Raw genomic sequence first — 19,860 nt, 5'->3', positions numbered from 1 at the left:
TTTAAAGAACTCCACTCTTCCTTCAGTTCTGTTTTGCTCCATACATTACAGGTAATACTTGACTCAGAGCTATAATGGAGCCAGTTTTCAGCCAAAAACGTTGGTAAATCTGGCTACATGATCCTGGCATGCTGTAAATAGCTGTAAATGTAGGCCAGCTGCCAAAGCACCTGAAATGCATGTGGCCATAGGGGTATATAAAGCCCTTCATGGCACCGGACCAGGATATCTGCGAGACTGCCTTCTGCCGCACGAATCCCAGCGACCGGTCAGGTCCCACAGAGTTGGCCTTCTCTGGGTCCCGTCGACTAAACAATGTCGTCTGGCGGGACCCAGGGGAAGAGCCTTCTCTGTGGTGGCCCCGACCCTCTGGAATCAGCTCCCTCCAGAGATTAGAACTGCCCCCACCCTCCTTGCCTTTCGTAAACTCCTTAAAACCCACCTCTGTCGTCAAGCGTGGGGGAACTGAGACATCTCCCCCTGCCTATGTAGTTTTAGTGCATGATATGACTGTATGTATGTTTTTTATATTGGGGTTCCTTGCTTTTAGATTTTGAATGTACAAGTGTTAGTTTAGATTTTGAATTATTAGATTTCTCAATGTATATTGTTTTTGTCACTGCTGTGAGCCGCCCCGAGTCTGCGGAGAGGGGCGGCATACAAATCTAATAAATAATAATAATAATAATAATAATAATAATAATAATAATAATAATAATAATAATAATAATAGTATGTGGGTGGATGGTGCATCAGAACTTTGGAACCGGATTGTAAGTAACTTTTTGGGGGACAAATAAGAACAACGAACAATGCTAAGTGACCAATTGTAAATCAAGGACTATTTATACCAGGAGTCAGCAACCTGGAGCTCTGGAGCTGCATGTGGCTCTTTCATCCCTCTGTTATGGCTCCCTGTTGCCGGTCGGTGAAAGGAAAAGACGCCATGCTAGGAGGAGACTCTATGGTGGGGGAACCGGACTTCCAGTTGGCAGAGGGGCAAGGTTGCCATGCTAGGAGGAGACTCTTTGGTGGGGCAACTGGACTTCTGATTGGCTCCAGAATTGAACGGGGAGCTTTCAGTGTCTCTTGAGTGTTTAAAGTTGCAGACCACTGATCTATATACAGTGGTACCTCTACTTACGAATTAAATTCGTTCCGTGACCAGGTTCTCAAGTAGAAAAGTTTGTAAGAAGAAGCAATTTTTTCTACAGGAACCAATGTAAAAGCAAATAAAGCGTGCGATTGGGGAAACCACAGGGAGGGTGGAGGCCCTGTTTCCTCCCAGGAGATTCCTAGAGAGGCCCCACGGAGGCTTCCCCCGCCTTTTCCGGCCCTGTTTCCTCCCAGGAGATTCCTAGAGAGGCCCCACAGAGGCTTCTCCCGCCTCTTCTGGCCCTGTTTCCTCCCAGGAGATTCCTAGAGAGGCCCCACAGAGGCTTCTCCCACCTCTTCTGGCCCTGTTTCCTCCCAGGAGATTCCTAGAGAGGTCCCACAGAGGCTTCTCCTGCCTCTTCTGGCCCTGTTTCCTCCCAGGAGATTCCTAGAGAGGCCTCCCAGAGGCTTGTCCCGCCTCTTCTGGCCCTGTTTCCTCCCTGGAGATTCCTAGAGAGGCCTCCCAGAGGCTTCTCCCGCCTCTTCTGGCCCTGTTTCCTCCCAGGAGATTCCTAGAGAGCCCTCCCAGAGGCTTCATCCCGCCTTTTCTTTTGGAAATTAAAACACAGTGATTCACATGCTATTCACTGTTCGGATTAATAGACACCTCCAAAATATTGGGCCCAAATTCAGAGAAAAGGACTTACAAGTCTTTGTTCTGTTTCATCCGATGAATGTCTTTCAGAATGCCCATCATATCGGCAAAGCTACTGGCCTTCGAGAGAGAGACGGTGTCATCGTCATCCGAATCCTTCGGGTCGGCTTTGCAACATTCGGAAGTTGCAGAACAAAGCATGGACACAGATGGAAGTTCGGGACTTTCTAAGTCAGCCTCCTCTTCGGTGATGTCACTAATGACAAAGGAAGTTGTTGACTGAAAGGAAGGTCCAAAGCAGGGCAAGGGAGAAGACACGTTTGAACTTCCTGGAGATAATAATTCTGGCGTTAACGAAGAGGAAGCTGAAAAAAAGAATAATGTAAGGAGACATGAACTGGCTGCCATATCAGAGGGTTTTGTTCTTGCAATAGCAATAGTACTTCAGACTTAGAGCCCCTTCATGGCACCGGACCAGAATATCTCCGGGACCGCACGAATCCCAGCGACCGGTTCGGTCCCACAGAGTTGGCCTTCTCCGGGTCCCGTCGACTAAACAATGTCGTCTGGCGGGACCCAGGGGAAGAGCCTTCTCTGTGGCGGCTCCAACCCTCTGGAACCAGCTCCCCCCTGAGATTAGGATTGCCCCCACTCTCCTTGCCTTTCGCAAACTCCTTAAAACCCACCTCTGCCATCAGGCATGGAGGAACTGAAACATCTCCCCCTTGCCCATGTTGTTTTGGTGTTAGATTGATTGTGTGCTTGTTTTTTTAATATTCTGGGGTTGTTTTTTATGAATTTTTTAGCTTAAAATTGTAATTGGATTGGTGGGTATTGGATTTGCTATTATGTATTGTTTTTACTTTGTTGTGAGCTGCCCCGAGTTTGCGGAGAGGGGTGTCATATAAATCCAATAAATCTAATATAATCTCTAAGCAGTTTACAGAGTCAGCCTATTGCCCCCAACAATCTGGGTCCCCATTTTACCCCCCCTGGGAAGGATGGAAGGCTGAGCCAACCTTGAGCGGCTGAGAATTGAACTGCTGGCAGTGAGCAGAGTTAGCCTGCAATGCTGTATGCTAACCGCTGCATCACCAGGGCCAAGGAAAGGAGGAGAGAAATAGGAATAGCACTTAAGACTTATATACAGGATGTGCAGGGGGAAAGCATTTTGAAATTCCCTGATATTTCCCTGACATTTCCCTGTAACTTGCGATCTAGTTAAGACGCGGTTGTAGATGATGTCATACCAAATGGCTAAGCCGGGGTGGCGCAGCAGGTAGAGTGCTGTACTGCAGGCCACTGAAGCTGACTTGTAGATCTGAAGGTCAGCGGTTCAAATCTCATCACCGGCTCAAGGTTGACTCAGCCTTCCATCCTTCCGAGGTGGGTCAAATGAGGACCCGGATTGTGGGGGCAATAGCCTAGCTCTGTTAAATAAGCGCTATTGCTAACATGTTGTAAGCCGCCCTGAGTCTAAGGAGAAGGGCGGCATAAAAATTGAATGAATGAATGAATGAATGAATGAATGAATGAATGAATGAATGAATGAATAAATAAGCAAGCCGTGTAGAAATATCGGAAGCTGAGGAAGCAAGTTGTTGCTCATTTTTACTTGACTCTGCCAGGCAGCGCGATCCGAATTTTTTTACATCACTTTTAAACATTTTAATACAGTTTGTTTTCTCCCCTGATTTATTTTGTTTTTTTCACGAATTTCCTGATGACTCCCTAATATTTCCTGAACCGCCGATTTCCCTGATAATTCCCTGATTTCCAGGTTTGCTGGACACCCTGTATATACCGCTTCCCAGTGCTTTACAGCCCTCTCTAAGTTGTTTACAGAGTCAGCTACAGAATTCTGAGAATTGAAGTTCATGGGTGGTTGAGGTTAAAGTTGTTGAGGTTGAGAAACAATAATCCAGAATCTACACTTCCACTGTCATAAGGTCAATAGAAGAATCCAGTTATCAGTGCCAGATAGGCAGAGACAAGACAGCACCCAAAGAATATTTTTATCCAGCAAGGAACTAGGACTTCCTGCTTTGCATGCCATAAACAGCTTCTTCTCATAGATAGTTTTAACCGCCTCTACACAAAAATGAAAGAAAAGAAAGCAGAAAAATATTCCTTTCAGTCTGGAAGGGAAACATTTTGCAGGCCACACAGGATACAAGAGTCTTCAGAGAGGGGCGGCATACAAATCTAATACAGTGGTACCTCGGTTCTCGAACGCTTTGGTTCTCGTACATTTTGGATACCGAACAAAATTTTCAGCAAAAATTTGCTTCGGTATCTGAACAAAAATTCGGATACCAAACAGCCACAGAAAATTTTGTTCGTTATCCGAAATGTTACCGCCCGCTTAACAGCCTCCCAGTCTCTATAGTCTCACCTCTCCAAGCTGCAGGAAGGGTGAGGGCGGCTGCAATACCGGCAGCTTCCGGGCATAGTTCCCTCTAAGCTGAGCAGTGAGCAATCGCTCACTTAAAAATCATCATCAACTCAGAGTTTTTCAAACCTGCTCAGAAGCCGAGAGGGAAAGAGTGAGAGGGAAAGAGTGCCGCCCAGTCCCGAAGGGACTGCCGCTCAGACACTATACTTTTCCGCCCCCCCCCCCAAAAAAATTAGAGTGAACACTGCTTCCGGGGGCTCCTTTCCTCAGTGCTTCGTCGTGTGCACCAACTTTCTCCTTCCCGGCGGCAGCGGTGGTGACGGCAGCGGCTTCCCTTCGAGGAGCAGCAGTGCCGGGAACGTCACGTGATGAAGGGAAGCCACCGGAGCCATCTCAGCAGTTGCCGCCGCTCCACCGGCTCCCCTTCATCACGTGACGTTCCCGGCACTGCTGCTCCTCGAAGGGAAGCCGCTGCCGTCACCACCACTGCCGCCGGGAAGGAGAAAGTTGGTGCACAAGACGAAGCACTGAGGAAAGGAGCCCCCCGAAGCTGCTGGTATTGCTGCCGCCCCCACCCTTCCTGCAGCTTGGAGAGGTTAGACTACAGAGCTCCTTTTTATCCCATAGGAAATAAAGAAAATATATTTAATTGGTTCCCAGCGAGTCAACAGGGGCTGGGAACCAATTAAATCCATTTCCATTATTTCCTATGGGATAAATTAATTCGGTACTCGACCAAATCGGTTCTCGACCACACTTCTGGAACGAATTGTGGTCGAGAACCAAGGTACCACTGTAAACTATAAACTATAAATTCTCAAACATGGCATCAAAGCAACATTATCTGTGTTCCTTTCACTCTTTTGCTTTAACCATGATCGGCTGTTTGTAGTAACTGCGTTACAGTTGCATTAAACATACAGTGGTACCTCGAGATACGAGTTTAATTCGTTCCGGACCTGGGCTCTTAAGTCGAGCAGCTCTTATCTCGAACGACTTTTCCCCATAGGAATTAATGTAAATAATTTTAATTGGTTCCAGTCCTCAAAAAACTCACAAAGTTAGTCTAAATTATGCAGAAAGACATGTTTTTAATGAAGAAATGTACATGTACATATAAATGAATAATGAAGTTTCTTTCACTTAACTTGTAAACTTTCTTAAACTTTTAAATTTACATATGTTCAACTTCTCTGCCACCCAATCCTGTAGGACAGAGGTCCCCAACCCTTTTTGCACCAGGGACCGGCTTTAAGCGATCAAGAGAGGAATGGGTGAATGAATGGACGGAGGGTGGGAAGGAAGGAAGGAAAGAGGGAAGGGACAGGAACAGAGGAAGGAAGTAAGGAAACTTATGAAAGAGGAGAGTAAGAGAGGAATGAGTGAAGGGAGGGAGGGAGGGAAGAAGGTGGGAAGGAGAAAGAAAAGAAGAAATAGAGGAAGGGAAGGTAAAAGAGAGAAAGAAAAAGAGCAAGAAAGAAAGCTGCAAGCACCCCCCCGAGCCCCCCAGGCCGGCTGCAACCTTTTAAAACACGCGCGCCGCTTCGCAGCTGTCTCCTGAAGCCGAACGCGGAAGTTAGCGTTTGGCTTCAGGAGACAGCTCCTTGGCGCTTGTATCTCGAATTTGGGCTTGTAAGTAGAACAAAAATATCTCTCCCCTCCCAGCTCTTATCTCGAGTTGCTCTTAAGTAGAGCAGCTCTTATGTCGGGGTTCCACTGTACTAGTTTCTCCATTCTTCCAACTTTTCTGCTTTCAAGTGGTCAAGTAAGTCGAACTCCAGTTTCAGAGGCAATAACATGATTAGCTAACAAAGTGTAATAGTTCTGGTATGGTATGGATGGCAGATAAGTTGCCATAGACTAGGGGTGTCAAACACAAAGCCTGAAGGCTGAATGAATCCGTCCCATGGGGTGGTTAGATCTGGTCTGTATGTGATGGACGTGCCCTAATACAAGGAAAAACTGGTGCAAAATCAAGAAATGGCTGGAAGAAATTGTGTTAGATAGAACTAAAACGAGAATTGGTTTTACTAGGAATATTATGTATATTCATCATTGCACATAAATGGCGAGGAGGTGGAGAGGGTTGGTAGTTTCAAATTTCTGGGCACTTATATCTCGGAGGACCTCTCATGGACTATGAATGTTAATATGCTTGTGAAGAAGGCACAAAAGAGGCTGTACTTCCTGAGAATGCTCAAGAAGATAAATTTATCTCAGCATCTATTGTTGTCCTACTATCGCAGCTCCATTGAGAGTGTCTTGACATACGGCATACTAGCTTGGTATGGGAGAAGCTCTGTAGCGAACAAAAAAGCTCTACAGAGAATTATTAAAACTGCCCAGAACATCATTGGGCTCCAGCTACCTGCCCTGGATGACATCTTCACATCTCGCTGTTCTAGGAAGGTGCATACCATTCTCAAAGACTCTTCTCATCCTGCTTACAATCTTTTTGAACTGTTGCCTTCTGGCAGAAGATACAGAACAACTAGAACTCGGACCACACGTTTCCTGAATAGTTTTTATCCCAGAGCTATACTCGCACTTAACAACGAACTAAAGGATCACCATCAGTGAACTGTTGGACAATATTACTCGGTTGGTCATGTAGATGGTTGAGTGGTTTAGGGTGGGGAATTTGTAGTGGGTGGGACATTTTATTCTATTTTTTAATTCTATTTTTAATTCTATTTTTAAATTTACCTATTCTAATTTTATGTATGGTGGGACTGGTCTCTGGGTGTCACACGACTTTCATTGCCAATGACAATTCGTTGTTTTGACAATGACAATAAATTTATTATTATTTTTATTATTAGATCTGAAAATGGACAAACGTTTTCAATGTATAACACTACACATATTTACTGCAACTAGGTTCGCCTTCACGCAAAATTGGAAACAGGCTAATATACCTTCAGATGAAATAGTAATCAGAAAGATATCAGAATGTGCAGAAATGGGCAAAATGACCATGGAGTTAAAAGAAAGAGAGGAATCGGATTAATTACAAAGTTTGGAATAGAATATATAAATGGTTAGAGAACAGAAACCAAAACAAGAAATAGGAGTTTTAAATTAGCATTAATTATTAACCAAAATGACCAATTGTTATTAACTAACTAGCATTGTTACAATTGCGTTATACCATTATAGTTGTTATAACTGATAGGAAGACAATGTAGAAGAGTGAATTATAATTACAGAACATATATGCTGATACGGAAGGGGGTAAAAGTACTCTACGTTTGTTTTGTTTTTGTTTTTTTCTGTTTTTGTTGTGGGTTTTTTTGATTTGGACATAGAAACATAGAAGACTGACGGCAGAAAAAGACCTCATGGTCCATCTAGTCTGCCCTTATACTATTTCCTGTGTTTTATCTTAGGATGGATATATGTTTATCCCAGGCACGTTTAAATTCAGTTACTGTGGATTTACCAACCACGTTTGCTGGAAGTTTGTTCCAAGGATCTACTACTCTTTCAGTGAAATAATATTTTCTCATGTTGCTTTTGATCTTTCCCCCAACTAACTTCAGATTGTGTCCCCTTGTTCTTGTGTTCACTTTCCTATTAAAAACACTTCCCTCCTGGACCTTATTTAACCCTTTAACATATTTAAATGTTTCGATCCTGTCCCCCCTTTTCCTTCTGTCCTCCAGACTCTACAGATTGAGTTCATGAAGTCTTTCCTGATAGGTTTTATGCTTCAGACCTTCCACCATTCTTGTAGCCCGTCTTTGGACCCGTTCAATTTTGTCAATATCTTTTTGTAGGTGAGGTCTCCAGAACTGGACACAGTACTGTACTCCAAATGTGGTCTCACCAGGTGAAAAATGTTCAATTAAAACTTTTTTAAAAATGGCCCATGGACCCAGCCTGGAAACAGCGAAGGAGCGGCCTGCGGTGCCTCTGCCACTAAAAACAGAGCTTGTGAGGGCCATGCACCGCCCTCCGGGTTCCATTTTCAGCTGTGATGGCCTCCTGCAGCCAATGCCAGCTAAAACAGAGCCCAGGAGGGCCGTCCCAGACTGTGTTTTCACTGGCAGACGGCTGAAGGATGTCCCCAAGGTCAAACACAACCATGATACATCCCTCAACGAAATTGAGTTTGACACCCCTAGCATAGACACTAAACAGACTAGCAAGAGAGGAACAGAGCATCAATTCTGCTCTGCCAAGCCTGCTTGGGGCCTCTCATCACCACCACCAGCAGCTAGATAAGTGTTTAAATAACATGGCTGCTGTAATTACTCCAGGCCCAGATCACAGACTCTCCAAAGAGGAGAGAGATTATAAAAGAGCGTAAACTTTAAAATACACAATAGTTCATAAATTATATAAACCTCTAAATTAGCGGCAGACAGTAAACGGGCTCCTAAATTACAAGAGGATAGTGTTTCTTGTTGAACACAGAAACATTGCAGATGCTAAACTCATGACCCCAGGATCTGGCATCTGCTTTAAGTCACATGCAGGTTGCCAAAGGCCTGAATTTCAATAACATGACCGTGGTTGATGCTCCAAGGCTCGTAAGCGCCAGGAGTGAACGTAAGGGCCCTTTTTCTGCAACTTCAACGTCACCAGATGAATAACTGTAAATCAAGGACTACCTGTAAAGTGTTGACGTTTTGGTTCAGGGTTTCTTTCCTGATTCTACGTAGCTTCTGCTCTGGCAATCTCACACTACTGACTAGAGCCTACAAAACCTATGCCAGACCCATTCTCGAATACAGCTCATCTGTCTGGAACCCACACCACATCTCAGACATCAACACTCTCGAAAACGTCCAAAGATATTTCACCAGAAGAGCCCTTCACTCCTCCACTCGAAACAGAATACCCTACGAAAATAGACTATCAATCCTGGGTCTAGAAAGCTTAGAACTACGACGCCTAAGACACGATCTAAGTATTGCCCACAAAATCATATGCTGCAACGTCCTTCCGGTCAACGACTACTTCAGCTTCAACCGCTACAACACAAGAGCACTCAACAGATTCAAACTTAATATTAACCGCTCCAAACTTGACTGTAAAAAATATGACTTTAACAATCGAGTTGTCGAAGCGTGGAACTCATTACCGGACTCAATAGTGTCAACTCCCAACCCCCAACATTTTTCCCTTAGACTATCCACGATTGACCTCTCCAGGTTCCTAAGAGGTCAATAAGGGGCGTATATAAGTGCACTGATGTGCCTGTCGTCCCCTGTCCAATTGTCTTCCCTTATCTTATATATCATACATATTCTCTCCTTATCTATCTATCTATCTATCTATCTATCTATCTATCTATCTATCTATATCATATATATTCTCTCCCTATCTCTTATATCATATATATTCTCTCCCTCCCATCCACTTCTCTTCTTTTTTACTTTCTATCTTTATATATATTACTTAATGTCTATTCTCTTCCATATGTATTGTATATTGGACAAAGAATAAATAAATTTTTAAAAAAATAGAGTGATGCTTCCAATAAGGAGAAGCTGGGGCAGTGATAGTGAACCTTTTTTCCATCAGGTGCTGAAAAATCGTGGTCGCACACTATCACGTATGTGAGAGTGCCCACATCCATAATTCAATGCCTGGGGAGGGTGAAAACAGCTTCCCCGCCCTGGAGGCCCTCTGGAGGCCGGAAATGGCCTGTTTCCCAAATTCTGGTAGCCCAACAGGCTCATGTTTCGCCCTCCCCAGGCTCCAAAGGCTGGGGAAGGGTAAAAACACCCTCCTCTATCCCCCCCCCCCTCTGGAGGCCCTCTGGAAGCTAAAAACTCCCCCTACCCAAGCCTTTGTGTGAGCCAAAAATCAGATGGCTGGCACACACGTGCACATTGGAGCTAGAGCAACAGCTTGTGTGCCAGCATAAGAACATAAGAGCATAAGAAGAGCCATGCTGAATCAGGCCAAACCCATCGAGTCCAGCATTCTGTCTCACGCAGTGGCCCACCAATTGTCCATGGGGATCTTGAGCAGAAAGAGAAGGCAAGACCCTCCCTTTCCCTTGACCCCGAACAAATGGTACTCAATGGTACTGCCTCAAGCAAAATAGAGGCAGCACCTGGACATCCATTTCAATAACCACCGATACACTTGGCATCCATGAATCTGTCTAATCCTGCCTTGAAGCTATCCAGGCTGACAGCAGTCACGACCTCTTCTGGAAGGGAATCCCATAAACCAAGGACCCTCTGGGTGAAGAAATATTTCCATTGATTAGTCCTCACTTTCTTACCTATGAGCTTTAGGGAGTTGCCCCTCATCCTAGTATTGTGTGTGAGAGAAGAGAATTTTTCTCTATCCACCTTTTCTATCCCATGCATGATTTTATACACTTCGATCAAGTCACCCTTTAAACGCCGTCTTTCAAGGCTGAAGGGACCGAGGCGTTGCAACCTGGTTTCATAAGGGAGGTGGTATGAGCAGATATGGCTCTGCGTGCCACTTGTGGCACCTGTGCCATAGGTTCGCCATCACTGTGCTGGGGCATTTACCTGAATCTCCGGAAACAATTTTAGCGATCTGGCTCCGCAGGTGGGTCAATTCCTCCTGGAGCTCTGTGGTTCGACTCAAGGCCGGCAAACACGGCTTCCGTAGCGCCAACAGTTTTTCTTCTTGCTTCCTCAGGTTTGGGACCGACGCATTCCGCTGAATGACGAACAACGGCGTCGGTTTCCACCTGTGCTTGAGCGGCCGCGTGTCTGTCCTGGAAGTGAAGAACCCGACATTCCCGTGAAATTGACCCTGGTCAACAACCAGCAGCTATCCTGAATTGAAAGGCTGGGCAGTGCCAGGAGCCTTGGCTTCGCAGAGCCTCTAAATCAGCGATGACAAGCCCATGACACATGCATCAAAGGCAACACACCACGAGAAGGGTGACACAACAGTGTTGAACAACTCCCAACAGCTATTCTGGAAAGCACACCTTGTTCTGGTATGGGGGCTGCAGAGACCACATGAGGGTAAGGCATGCTCTTGCACAGCCTCTGGACTCGAGTCTTCGGAGAGGGGCGGCATACAAATCTAATAAATTATTTTATCTATCTATCTATCTATCTATCTATCTATCTATCTATCTAATCTAATCTAGTTGGGGGAAAGATCAATAGTTGGGGGAAAGATCAAAAGCAACATGAGAAAATATTATTTCACTGAAAGAGTAGTAGATCCTTGGAACAAACTTCCAGCAGACGTAGTAGATAAATCCACAGTAACTGAATTTAAACATGCCTGGGATAAACATATATCCATCCTAAGATAAAATACAGAAAATAGTATAAGGGCAGACTAGATGGACCATGAGGTCTTTTTCTGCCGTCAAACTTCTATGTTTCTAATCTAATCTAATCTAATCTATCTATCTATCTATCTATTTATTGGATTTGTATGCCGTTCCTCTCCGTGAACTCGGGGCGGGTAACAACAGTGGTAAAAACAACATGTGACAATCCAATATTAAAAACAGCTAAAAACCCTTGTTATATAACCAATCATACATACATACAAACATAGCATGCATAAATTGTAGAAGCCTAGGGGGGAAGAATATCTCAGTTTCCCCATGCCTGACGGCAGAGGTGGGTTTTAAGGAGTTTACGAAAGGCGAGGAGGGTGGGGGCTATTCTAATCTCTGGGGGGAGTTGGTTCCAGAGGGCCGGGGCCGCCACAGAGAAGGCTCTTCCCCTGGGTCCCGCCAAACGGCATTGTTTAGTCGACGGGACCCAGAGAAGGCCTACTCTGTGGGACCTAACTGGTCACTGGGATTCGTGCAGCAGAATGCAGTCCCGGAGATAATCTGGTCCGGTGCCATGAAGGGCTTTATAGGTCATAACCAACACTTTGAATTGCGACTGGAAACTGATCGGCAACCAATGCAGACTGCAGAGTGTTGGTGTGACATGGGCATATTTAGGAAAGCCCATGATTGCTCTCGCAGCTGAATTCTGCACGATCTGGAGTTTCCGAACACTTTTCAAAGGTAGCCCCATGTAGAGAGCATTACAGTAGTCAAGCCTCGAGGTGATGAGGGCATGAGTGACTGTTATTATTATAAGTGTTGGTAATGACCTTTAAAGCCCTACATGGCATTGGGCCAGAATACATCCGGAACCGCCTTCTACCGCACGAATCCCAGCAGCCGATAAGGTCCCACAGAGTTGGCATTCTCCGGGTCCCGTTGACCAAACAATGTCGTTTGGTGGGCCCCAGGGGAAGAGCCTTCTCTGTGGCGGCCCCAGCCCTCTGGAATCAACTCCCTCCAGAGATTAGAACGGCCCCCACCCTCCTTGTCTTTCACAAATTACTCAAGACCCAGCTTTATCGCCAGGCATGGGGGAGTTAAGATATTCCTTCCCCCTAGGCCATTACAAGTTATGCATGGTATCTTTGTGTGTATGTTTGGTTTTTTATAATAAGGGTTTTTAGTTGTTTTATTAATGGGATTTTTTCATGTTGTTTTTATCATTGTTGTTAGCCGCCCCAAGTCTGCGGAGAGGGGCGGCAGACAAATCCAATAAATAATAATAATAATAATAATAATAATAATAATAATAATAATAATAATAATAATAAATGGCATGAATACAGGCATGCTCTTGAACAGTTATCAGGGGCTGCAGGGGCTACCGAAGAGCGTCCTCCAAAGCTCTGAGAACAAAGGCCCGCCAACAGAAAGAGAGGACCGCCTCAAGGCGAGCAGTATGTGGCAGATCTGATGGAGTGCTGGGCCCTGGGGGCGTTTATTTATTTACTGGATTTATTTGCCGCCCCTCTCCGAAGACTCGGGGCGGCTTACAACAGATAGAAACATAGAAACATAAAATACTGACAGCAGAAAAAGACCTCATGGTCCATCTAGTCTGCCCTTATACTATTTTCTGTATTTTATCTTACAATGGATATATGTTTCTCCCAGGCATGTTTAAATTCAGTGACTGTGGATTTATCTACCACGTCTGCTGGAAGTTTGTTCCAAGGATCTACTACTCTTTCAATAAAATAATATTTTCTCATGTTGCTTTTGATCTTTCCCCCAACTAACTTCAGATTGTGTCCCCTTGTTCTTGTGTTCACTTTCCTATTAAAAACACTTCCCTCCTGAACCTTATTTAACCCTTTCACATATTTAAATGTTTCGATCATGTCCCCCCTTTTCCTTCTGTCCTCCAGACTCTACAGATTGAGTTCATGAAGTCTTTCCTGATACGGTTTATGCTTAAGACCTTCCACCATTCTTGTAGCCCGTCTTTGCACCCGTTCAATCTTGTCAATATCTTTATTAGATAATAAAAACAATAACATACAATAGCAAATCCCATAGTAGAAAAAAAGAGAAGGAACCTACCTGACCCTGGCATATGTCTCCTCGTCATCAGAGGCAATCCACGCAACATCTGCCAGTGTGGGGACAGGGGGGATGTCATTGAAATAGAAATCAGAAATGTCTGGTAGTGGCTGGAGGAGAGAAGACACCAACACTCATTAGATTAGATTAGATTAGATTAGATTGATTGGATTTATATGCCGCCCCTTTCCGTAGACTCGGGGCAGCTCACAACAATGGTAAACAATACATAAGAACAAATCTAATATTTAGCAATCTAAATTACAGTTTACTACTGTAATGCTCTCTACATGGGGCTACCTTTGAAAAGTGTTCGGAAACTTCAGATCGTGCAGAATGCAGCTGCGAGAGCAGTCATGGGCTTCCCCAGGTATGCCCATGTTTCACCATCACTCCGCAGTCTGCATTGGTTGCCGATCAATTTCCGGTCACAATTCAAAGTGTTGGTTATGACCTATAAAGCCCTTCATGGCATCGGACCAGAATATCTCCGAGACCGCCTTCTGCCGCACGAATCCCAGCGACCGATTAGGTCCCACAGAGTGGGCCTTCTCCGGGTCCCATCAACTAAACAATGCCGTTTGGCGGGACCCAGGGGAAGAGCCTTCTCTGTGGCGGCACCGGCTCTCTGGAACCAACTCCCCCCAGGGTTGGACAGGTGGAAGTGTCCTGTGGAATAATGGGCCACACCCTTAGGCAATTTTAGGCTTAGGCACCGGACTCTTCAGTGCAGAAGTCAACTTTCACTGCTCACAGTCACTCATGCCCTCTTCACCTCGAGGTTCGACTACTGTAATGCTCTCTACATGGGGCTACCTCTGAAAAGTGTTCGGAAACTTCAGATTGTGCAAAATGCAGCTGCGAGAGCGGTCATGGGCTTTCCTAGGTATGCCCATGTTTCACCATCACTCCGCAGTCTGCATTGGTTGCCGATCAATTTCCGGTCACAATTCAAAGTGTTGGTTATGACCTATAAAGCCCTTCATGGCATTGGACCAGAATATCTCCGAGACCGCCTCCTGCCGCACGAATCCCAGCGGCCGATTAGGTCCCACAGAGTGGGCCTTCTCCGGGTCCCGTCAACTAAACAATGTCGGTTGGCGGGCCCCAGGGGGAGAGCCTTCTCTGTGGCGGCACCAGCTCTCTGGAACCAACTCCCCCCGGAGGTCAGAACTGCCCCTACTCTTCCTGCCTTCCGTAAACTCCTCAAAACCCACCTTTGCCGTCAGGCATGGGGAAACTAAACATCTCCCCCTGGGCACGTTGAATTTATATATGGTATGCTTGTGTGTGTGCATGTTAGTATAGGGGTTTTTCTTAAATTTATAATATTTTAATTAATTGGATCATGTATTGGATTGTCTTTTCACTTGTTGTGAGCCGCCCCGAGTTTTCGGAGAGGGGCGGCATACAAATCCAAATAATAAATAAATAAATAAATAAATAAATAAATAAATAAATAAATAAATAAATAAATAAATAAATAAAAAATCCAAAAGAGCCCCAATATATAAAAAACAAGCACACAGTCGAATCATACACAGAAACTACATGGGCAAGGGGGAGATGTTTCAATTCCCCCATGCCTGACGGCAGAGGTGGGTTTTAAGGATTTTCCGAAAGGCAAGGAGGGTGGGGGCAATCCTAATCTCTGGGGGGAGCTGGTTCCAGAGGGTCAGAGCCACCACAGAGAAGGCTCTTCCCCTGGGTCCCGCCAGACGACGTTCTTTAGTTGACGGGACCCGGAGAAGGCCAACGCTGTGGGACCTAACTGGTCGCTGGGATTCGTGCGGCAGAAGGCAGTCCCGGAGATATTCTGGCCCGATGCCAGGAAGGGCTTTATAGGTCATAACCAACACTTTGAATTGTGACCGGAAACTGATCGGCAACCAATGCAGACTGTGGAGTGTTGGAGTAACATGGGCATATTTGGAGAAGCCCATAATTGCTCTCGCAGCTGCATTCTGCACGATCTGAAGTTTCCGAACACTTTTCAAAGGTAGCCCCATGTAGAGAGCATTACAGTAGTCGAGCCTCAAGGTGATGAGGGCATGAGTGACTAGCTAAGCTTAGCACCAAATTTTAAGCATTGTTCTATGGAAGGTCTTCCTTTTTGGAAGTTAGTTGGGGGAAAGATCAAAAGCAACGTGAGAAAATATTATTTCACTGAAAGAGTGGTAGATCCTTGGAACAAACTTCCAGCAGACGTGGTTGGTAAATCCACAGTAACTGAATTTAAACATGCCTGGGATAAACATATATCCATTGTAAGATGAAATACAGGAAATAGTATAAGAGCAGACTAGATGGACCATGAAGTCTTTTTCTGCCGTCAGTCTTCTATGTTTCTATGTTTCTATGTTTCATCTATGGAAGGTCTTCATCCCTGGCTTCACCTTGGGGCTCCAGGCTGGATTAGAATTCTAGAAATTACATCTGCCCAATTAAAGAAGGGTACTGAAAACCAACATCTGGTGAATCTAAAAAAACAGCGTAATCTGAAACAAGCACATCCTCATCCCTTTATCAGACATTCTTGTTTGAGATTCCAGCTGGTCATGTTTTCCGTAGTTATTGTTAGCTAAGGCAGTGGCCCCCAGAGTTTTGGGCACCGGGGACCACTTCCGTGGGGAGAGATTTTTCTGCGGACCAAGAGGGGCGATGGTGGTTTTGCGTTATGCCTGCATCCCATGGATGGGGCTTCGCTTGTTTGTATGGGTTGGTTGCTGGCATGCTGCGGGCGAGTGCCAGCCCATGGGACGGGGGGGTTGGAGATCCCTAAGCTAAGGGGTCTTGTAATCCCTAACACTGGTCACGCTGGCTCCTCTATAACTGTCTGGTTTGGTGCTGCAACCCAACAGGACCGACACAGAATTCAGAGGAGAATCAGAACTGCAGAAAAAACAATTGCTGCCAACCTGCCTTCCATTGAGGACCTGTATACTGCACGAGTCAAAAAGAGGGCGGGGAAAATATTTACTGACCCCTCACATCCTGGACACAAATTGTTTCAACTCCTACCCTCAAAACGTCGCTACAGAGCACTGCACACCAAGACAACTAGACACAAGAACAGTTTTTTTCCAAACGCCATCACTCTACTAAACAAATAATTCCCTCAACACTGTCAGACTTTCTACTAAATCTGCACTTCTATTCTACTAGTTTTTCTCATCATTCCTATCACCCATTTCCTCCCATGTTGACTGTATGACTGTAACTTGTAGCTTATATCCTAAGATTTTTATTAATATTGCTTCTTCATTGCTTATTTGACCCCTATGACAATCATTAAGTGTTGTACCACATGATTCTTGACAAATGTACTGTATATTTTATTTTATGTACGCTGAGAGCATATGCACCAAGACAAATTCCTTGTGTGTCCAATCACACTTGGCCAATAAAATTCTATTCTATTCTATTCTATTCTATTATACAGTGTTCCCTCGATTTTCGCGGGTTCGAACTTTGCGAATAGCCTATACCACGGTTTTTCAAAAAATATTAATTTAAAAATACTTCGTGGCTTTTTTCCTATACCACGGTTTTTCCCATCCGATGACATCATATGTCATTACCAAACTAATAATTTTTGCAAATAAATAACAAAAAAAATAATTATTGTTAATAAATAATTATGTTTATAAATATCAGGATCACTAAGTGTCTTATTTAATGGTGAGCACCAGTAATAATGGTGAGTAAATGGTTAAGGGAATGGGAAATGGTAATTTAGGGGTTTAAAGTGTTAAGGGATGGCTTGTGATATTGTCCATAGCCAAAAATGGTGTATTTACTTCCGCATCTCTACTTCGCGGAAATTCGACTTTCGTGGGCGGTCTCGGAACGCATCCCCCGCGAAAATCGAGGGAACACTGTATTCATTTATTCATTGATTGATTGATTCATTCATTCATTCATTCATTGGATTTCTATGCCGCCCCTCTCTGGCTCACAACATATAAAATATACAATACACAATATCTTAATCCAAGTAACTAATTAAAAATCTAAAAAAAACCCCCAGAAACCATAAAAAACAATCACTTCATTATAGCAGCTGTAGCTGAAAACATCTGTAGAGGGCACACCCTTTTTTGCACACCCAAGTAATAAGGCGATACAGGCTGAAACAGCTCAACTGTCACTCATTGTCTGCTTTTTCTAGGTAATCACAAATCTTGGTGGATGTTGACTGAGAATGCCCCTATTTTGACTGACTCTCGGGGAGCGTGGAAGTCACTGGCTTGTTTTGTTTCCTTTATTTGCCTTTGTGACTATAATAAATTCCTTGTTCTTTTACCAAACTCCCAATTTTCCCCAGAGAACACACTAGCTCTCCTGTTTCAACTGTTTCTGTCAGCAGGACGGCACATCGACTTTGCTTTTAAGAGAAAAATCACAAGTGGGCAATTTCGGCAGGCGGGCGAGGAAGTGAAGGTCATTTACAGAAAGCAGCTACTTTGCAAAAACAGGCACTCGGTTCTTTTGAGATTGGAAACAACCATGAAATCTGGGACCGCCTTCTGCCGCACGAATCCCAGTGACCAGTGAGGTCCCACAGAGTTGGCCTTCTCCGGGTCCTGTCAACTAAACAATGTCGTTTGGCGGGACCCAGGGGAAGAGCCTTCTCTGTGGCGGCCCCGACCCTCTTGGACCAGCTCCCCGCAGAGATCAGAATTGCCCCCACCCTCCTCGCCTTTCATAAGCTTCTTAAAACCCACCTCTGCCGTCAGGCATGGGGGAATTGAGATACACTTTCCCCCTAGGTCTATACAATTTACGCATGGTATGTTTGTGTGTATGTTTGGTTTTTAATTAGGGTTTTTTAAAAATTATTTTAAATATTAGATTTGTCTTATTGATTGATTGATTGATTGATTGATTGATTGGATTTGTATGCCGCCCCTCTCCGGAGACTCAGGGCGGCTAACAGCAACAATAAAGCAGTGTACAATAGTAGTCTGATATTAGAAACAATTTAAAAAAAAACATTAATATAAAAAACCAAACATACATACATACATACATACATACCATGCATAGAATTGTAAAGGCCTAGGGGGAAGAGGGTCTCAATTCCCCCATGTCTGACGGCAGAGGTGGGTTTTAAGCAGCTTATGAAAGGCAAGGAGGGTGGGGGCAATTCTAATCTCTGGGGGGAGTTGGTTCCAGAGGGCCGGGGCCACCACAGAGAAGGCTCTTCCCCTGGGTCCCGCCAAGCGACATTCTTTAGTTGATAGGACCCAGAGAAGATCCACTCTGTGGGACCTAACTGGTCGCTGGGATTCGTGCAGCAGAAGAAGAAAACAGCATATTCTGTTTTATTGTTGTTGTTAGCTGCCCCGAGTCTATGGAGAGGGGCGGCATACAAATCTAATAAATGAATGAATGAATGAATGAATGAATGAATGAATGAATGAATGAATGAATGAATGAATAAGTCGTGAGCCCAAAGCATTCAATCTACACATGAGGTGTTTGTTGCACGACACATAAAAACTACCTTTGCAAGAAGCTAGAGAAGCCCACCCCATGGTGACCCACTGACTCTGAAGCCTACAGTGATGCAAATGATGAGAAAGGGGTAAGACAATTATTTTTGGGAACGTTTCATTCCAGCTGGAGAAGCAACTGTGATGCAAGTATTGTGTACATCAGTGTTTCCCAACTTTGGCAACTTGAAGATATCTGGACTTCAACTCCCAGAATTCCCCAGCCAGCGAATGCTGGCTGGGGAATTCTGGGAGTTGAAGTCCAGATATCTTCAAGTTGCCAAGGTTGGGAAACACTGGTGTACAAAAATGAATCCTGGAACCACAACAGAATGAGAACAGTGATGTTCTTCAAATATGTGTGTCCTCACAAGCACAAGTTGGCAAACTTTTAAGGCACTGTCCTCTACTCCTGTGAAATGATCACAGGACAACTATTCAGGTGGTTAAATCTCACGCAATCCCCGATTTCTCACTCCCGTGCTTCCATGAAATATGAGAGTACTGAAATTTTTAGAAGATTCCTGGTTTTAAAATGGCATTTAATTTGGAAGGTCAATTGATACCATCTAAGGTGGGACGGGTTTTCATCTAGAAAATATATTAAATATTAAAGTCTTGGTTATGATTTCTAATGGATTTTTGCTTAGATTGCTGGGATGGGATGCCTTCCGGTTTTGTATAATTTACGTTTTGTCATCAAAGTGACCCTTTACGATTTCCTATCTGTTTATTATTATTTAATACACTTGATACTGAAGGCAGTATCCTATTATTACAATGATAAATTATTATTGTACAATAATAATACAACCCTACTTGTATTAATCAGGGATCAAATTCTCCAAAATGCATGTTAACGTTA

The 19,860-nt window shown here is 44.4% G+C and overlaps 1 protein-coding gene across 5 annotated transcripts in view; it reads right to left on the bottom strand.

Annotated features, from left to right (window-relative positions):
* MTFR1L (mitochondrial fission regulator 1 like) overlaps positions 1-19,860 on the bottom strand; it is a 47,860-nt gene that overhangs the window by 1,681 nt on the left and 26,319 nt on the right. For all 5 annotated transcript variants that reach the window (XM_070764252.1, XM_070764250.1, XM_070764251.1 and 2 more), the window contains exons 6-8: positions 13,498-13,607; positions 10,649-10,860; positions 1,803-2,115 (exon numbers count right to left, since the gene is read on the bottom strand). In XM_070764252.1, coding sequence (XP_070620353.1) covers positions 1,803-2,115; positions 10,649-10,860; positions 13,498-13,607 — 635 coding nt within the window. The remainder of the gene's footprint in view (positions 1-1,802; positions 2,116-10,648; positions 10,861-13,497; positions 13,608-19,860) is intronic.

The sequence above is a fragment of the Erythrolamprus reginae genome, chromosome 11 (assembly GCF_031021105.1).
Source record: "Erythrolamprus reginae isolate rEryReg1 chromosome 11, rEryReg1.hap1, whole genome shotgun sequence".
Taxonomy (NCBI): Eukaryota; Metazoa; Chordata; class Lepidosauria; order Squamata; family Dipsadidae; genus Erythrolamprus; species Erythrolamprus reginae.
Note: the sequence above shows the minus strand (reverse complement) of the source record. Positions and strands in the feature narration are given on the sequence as shown.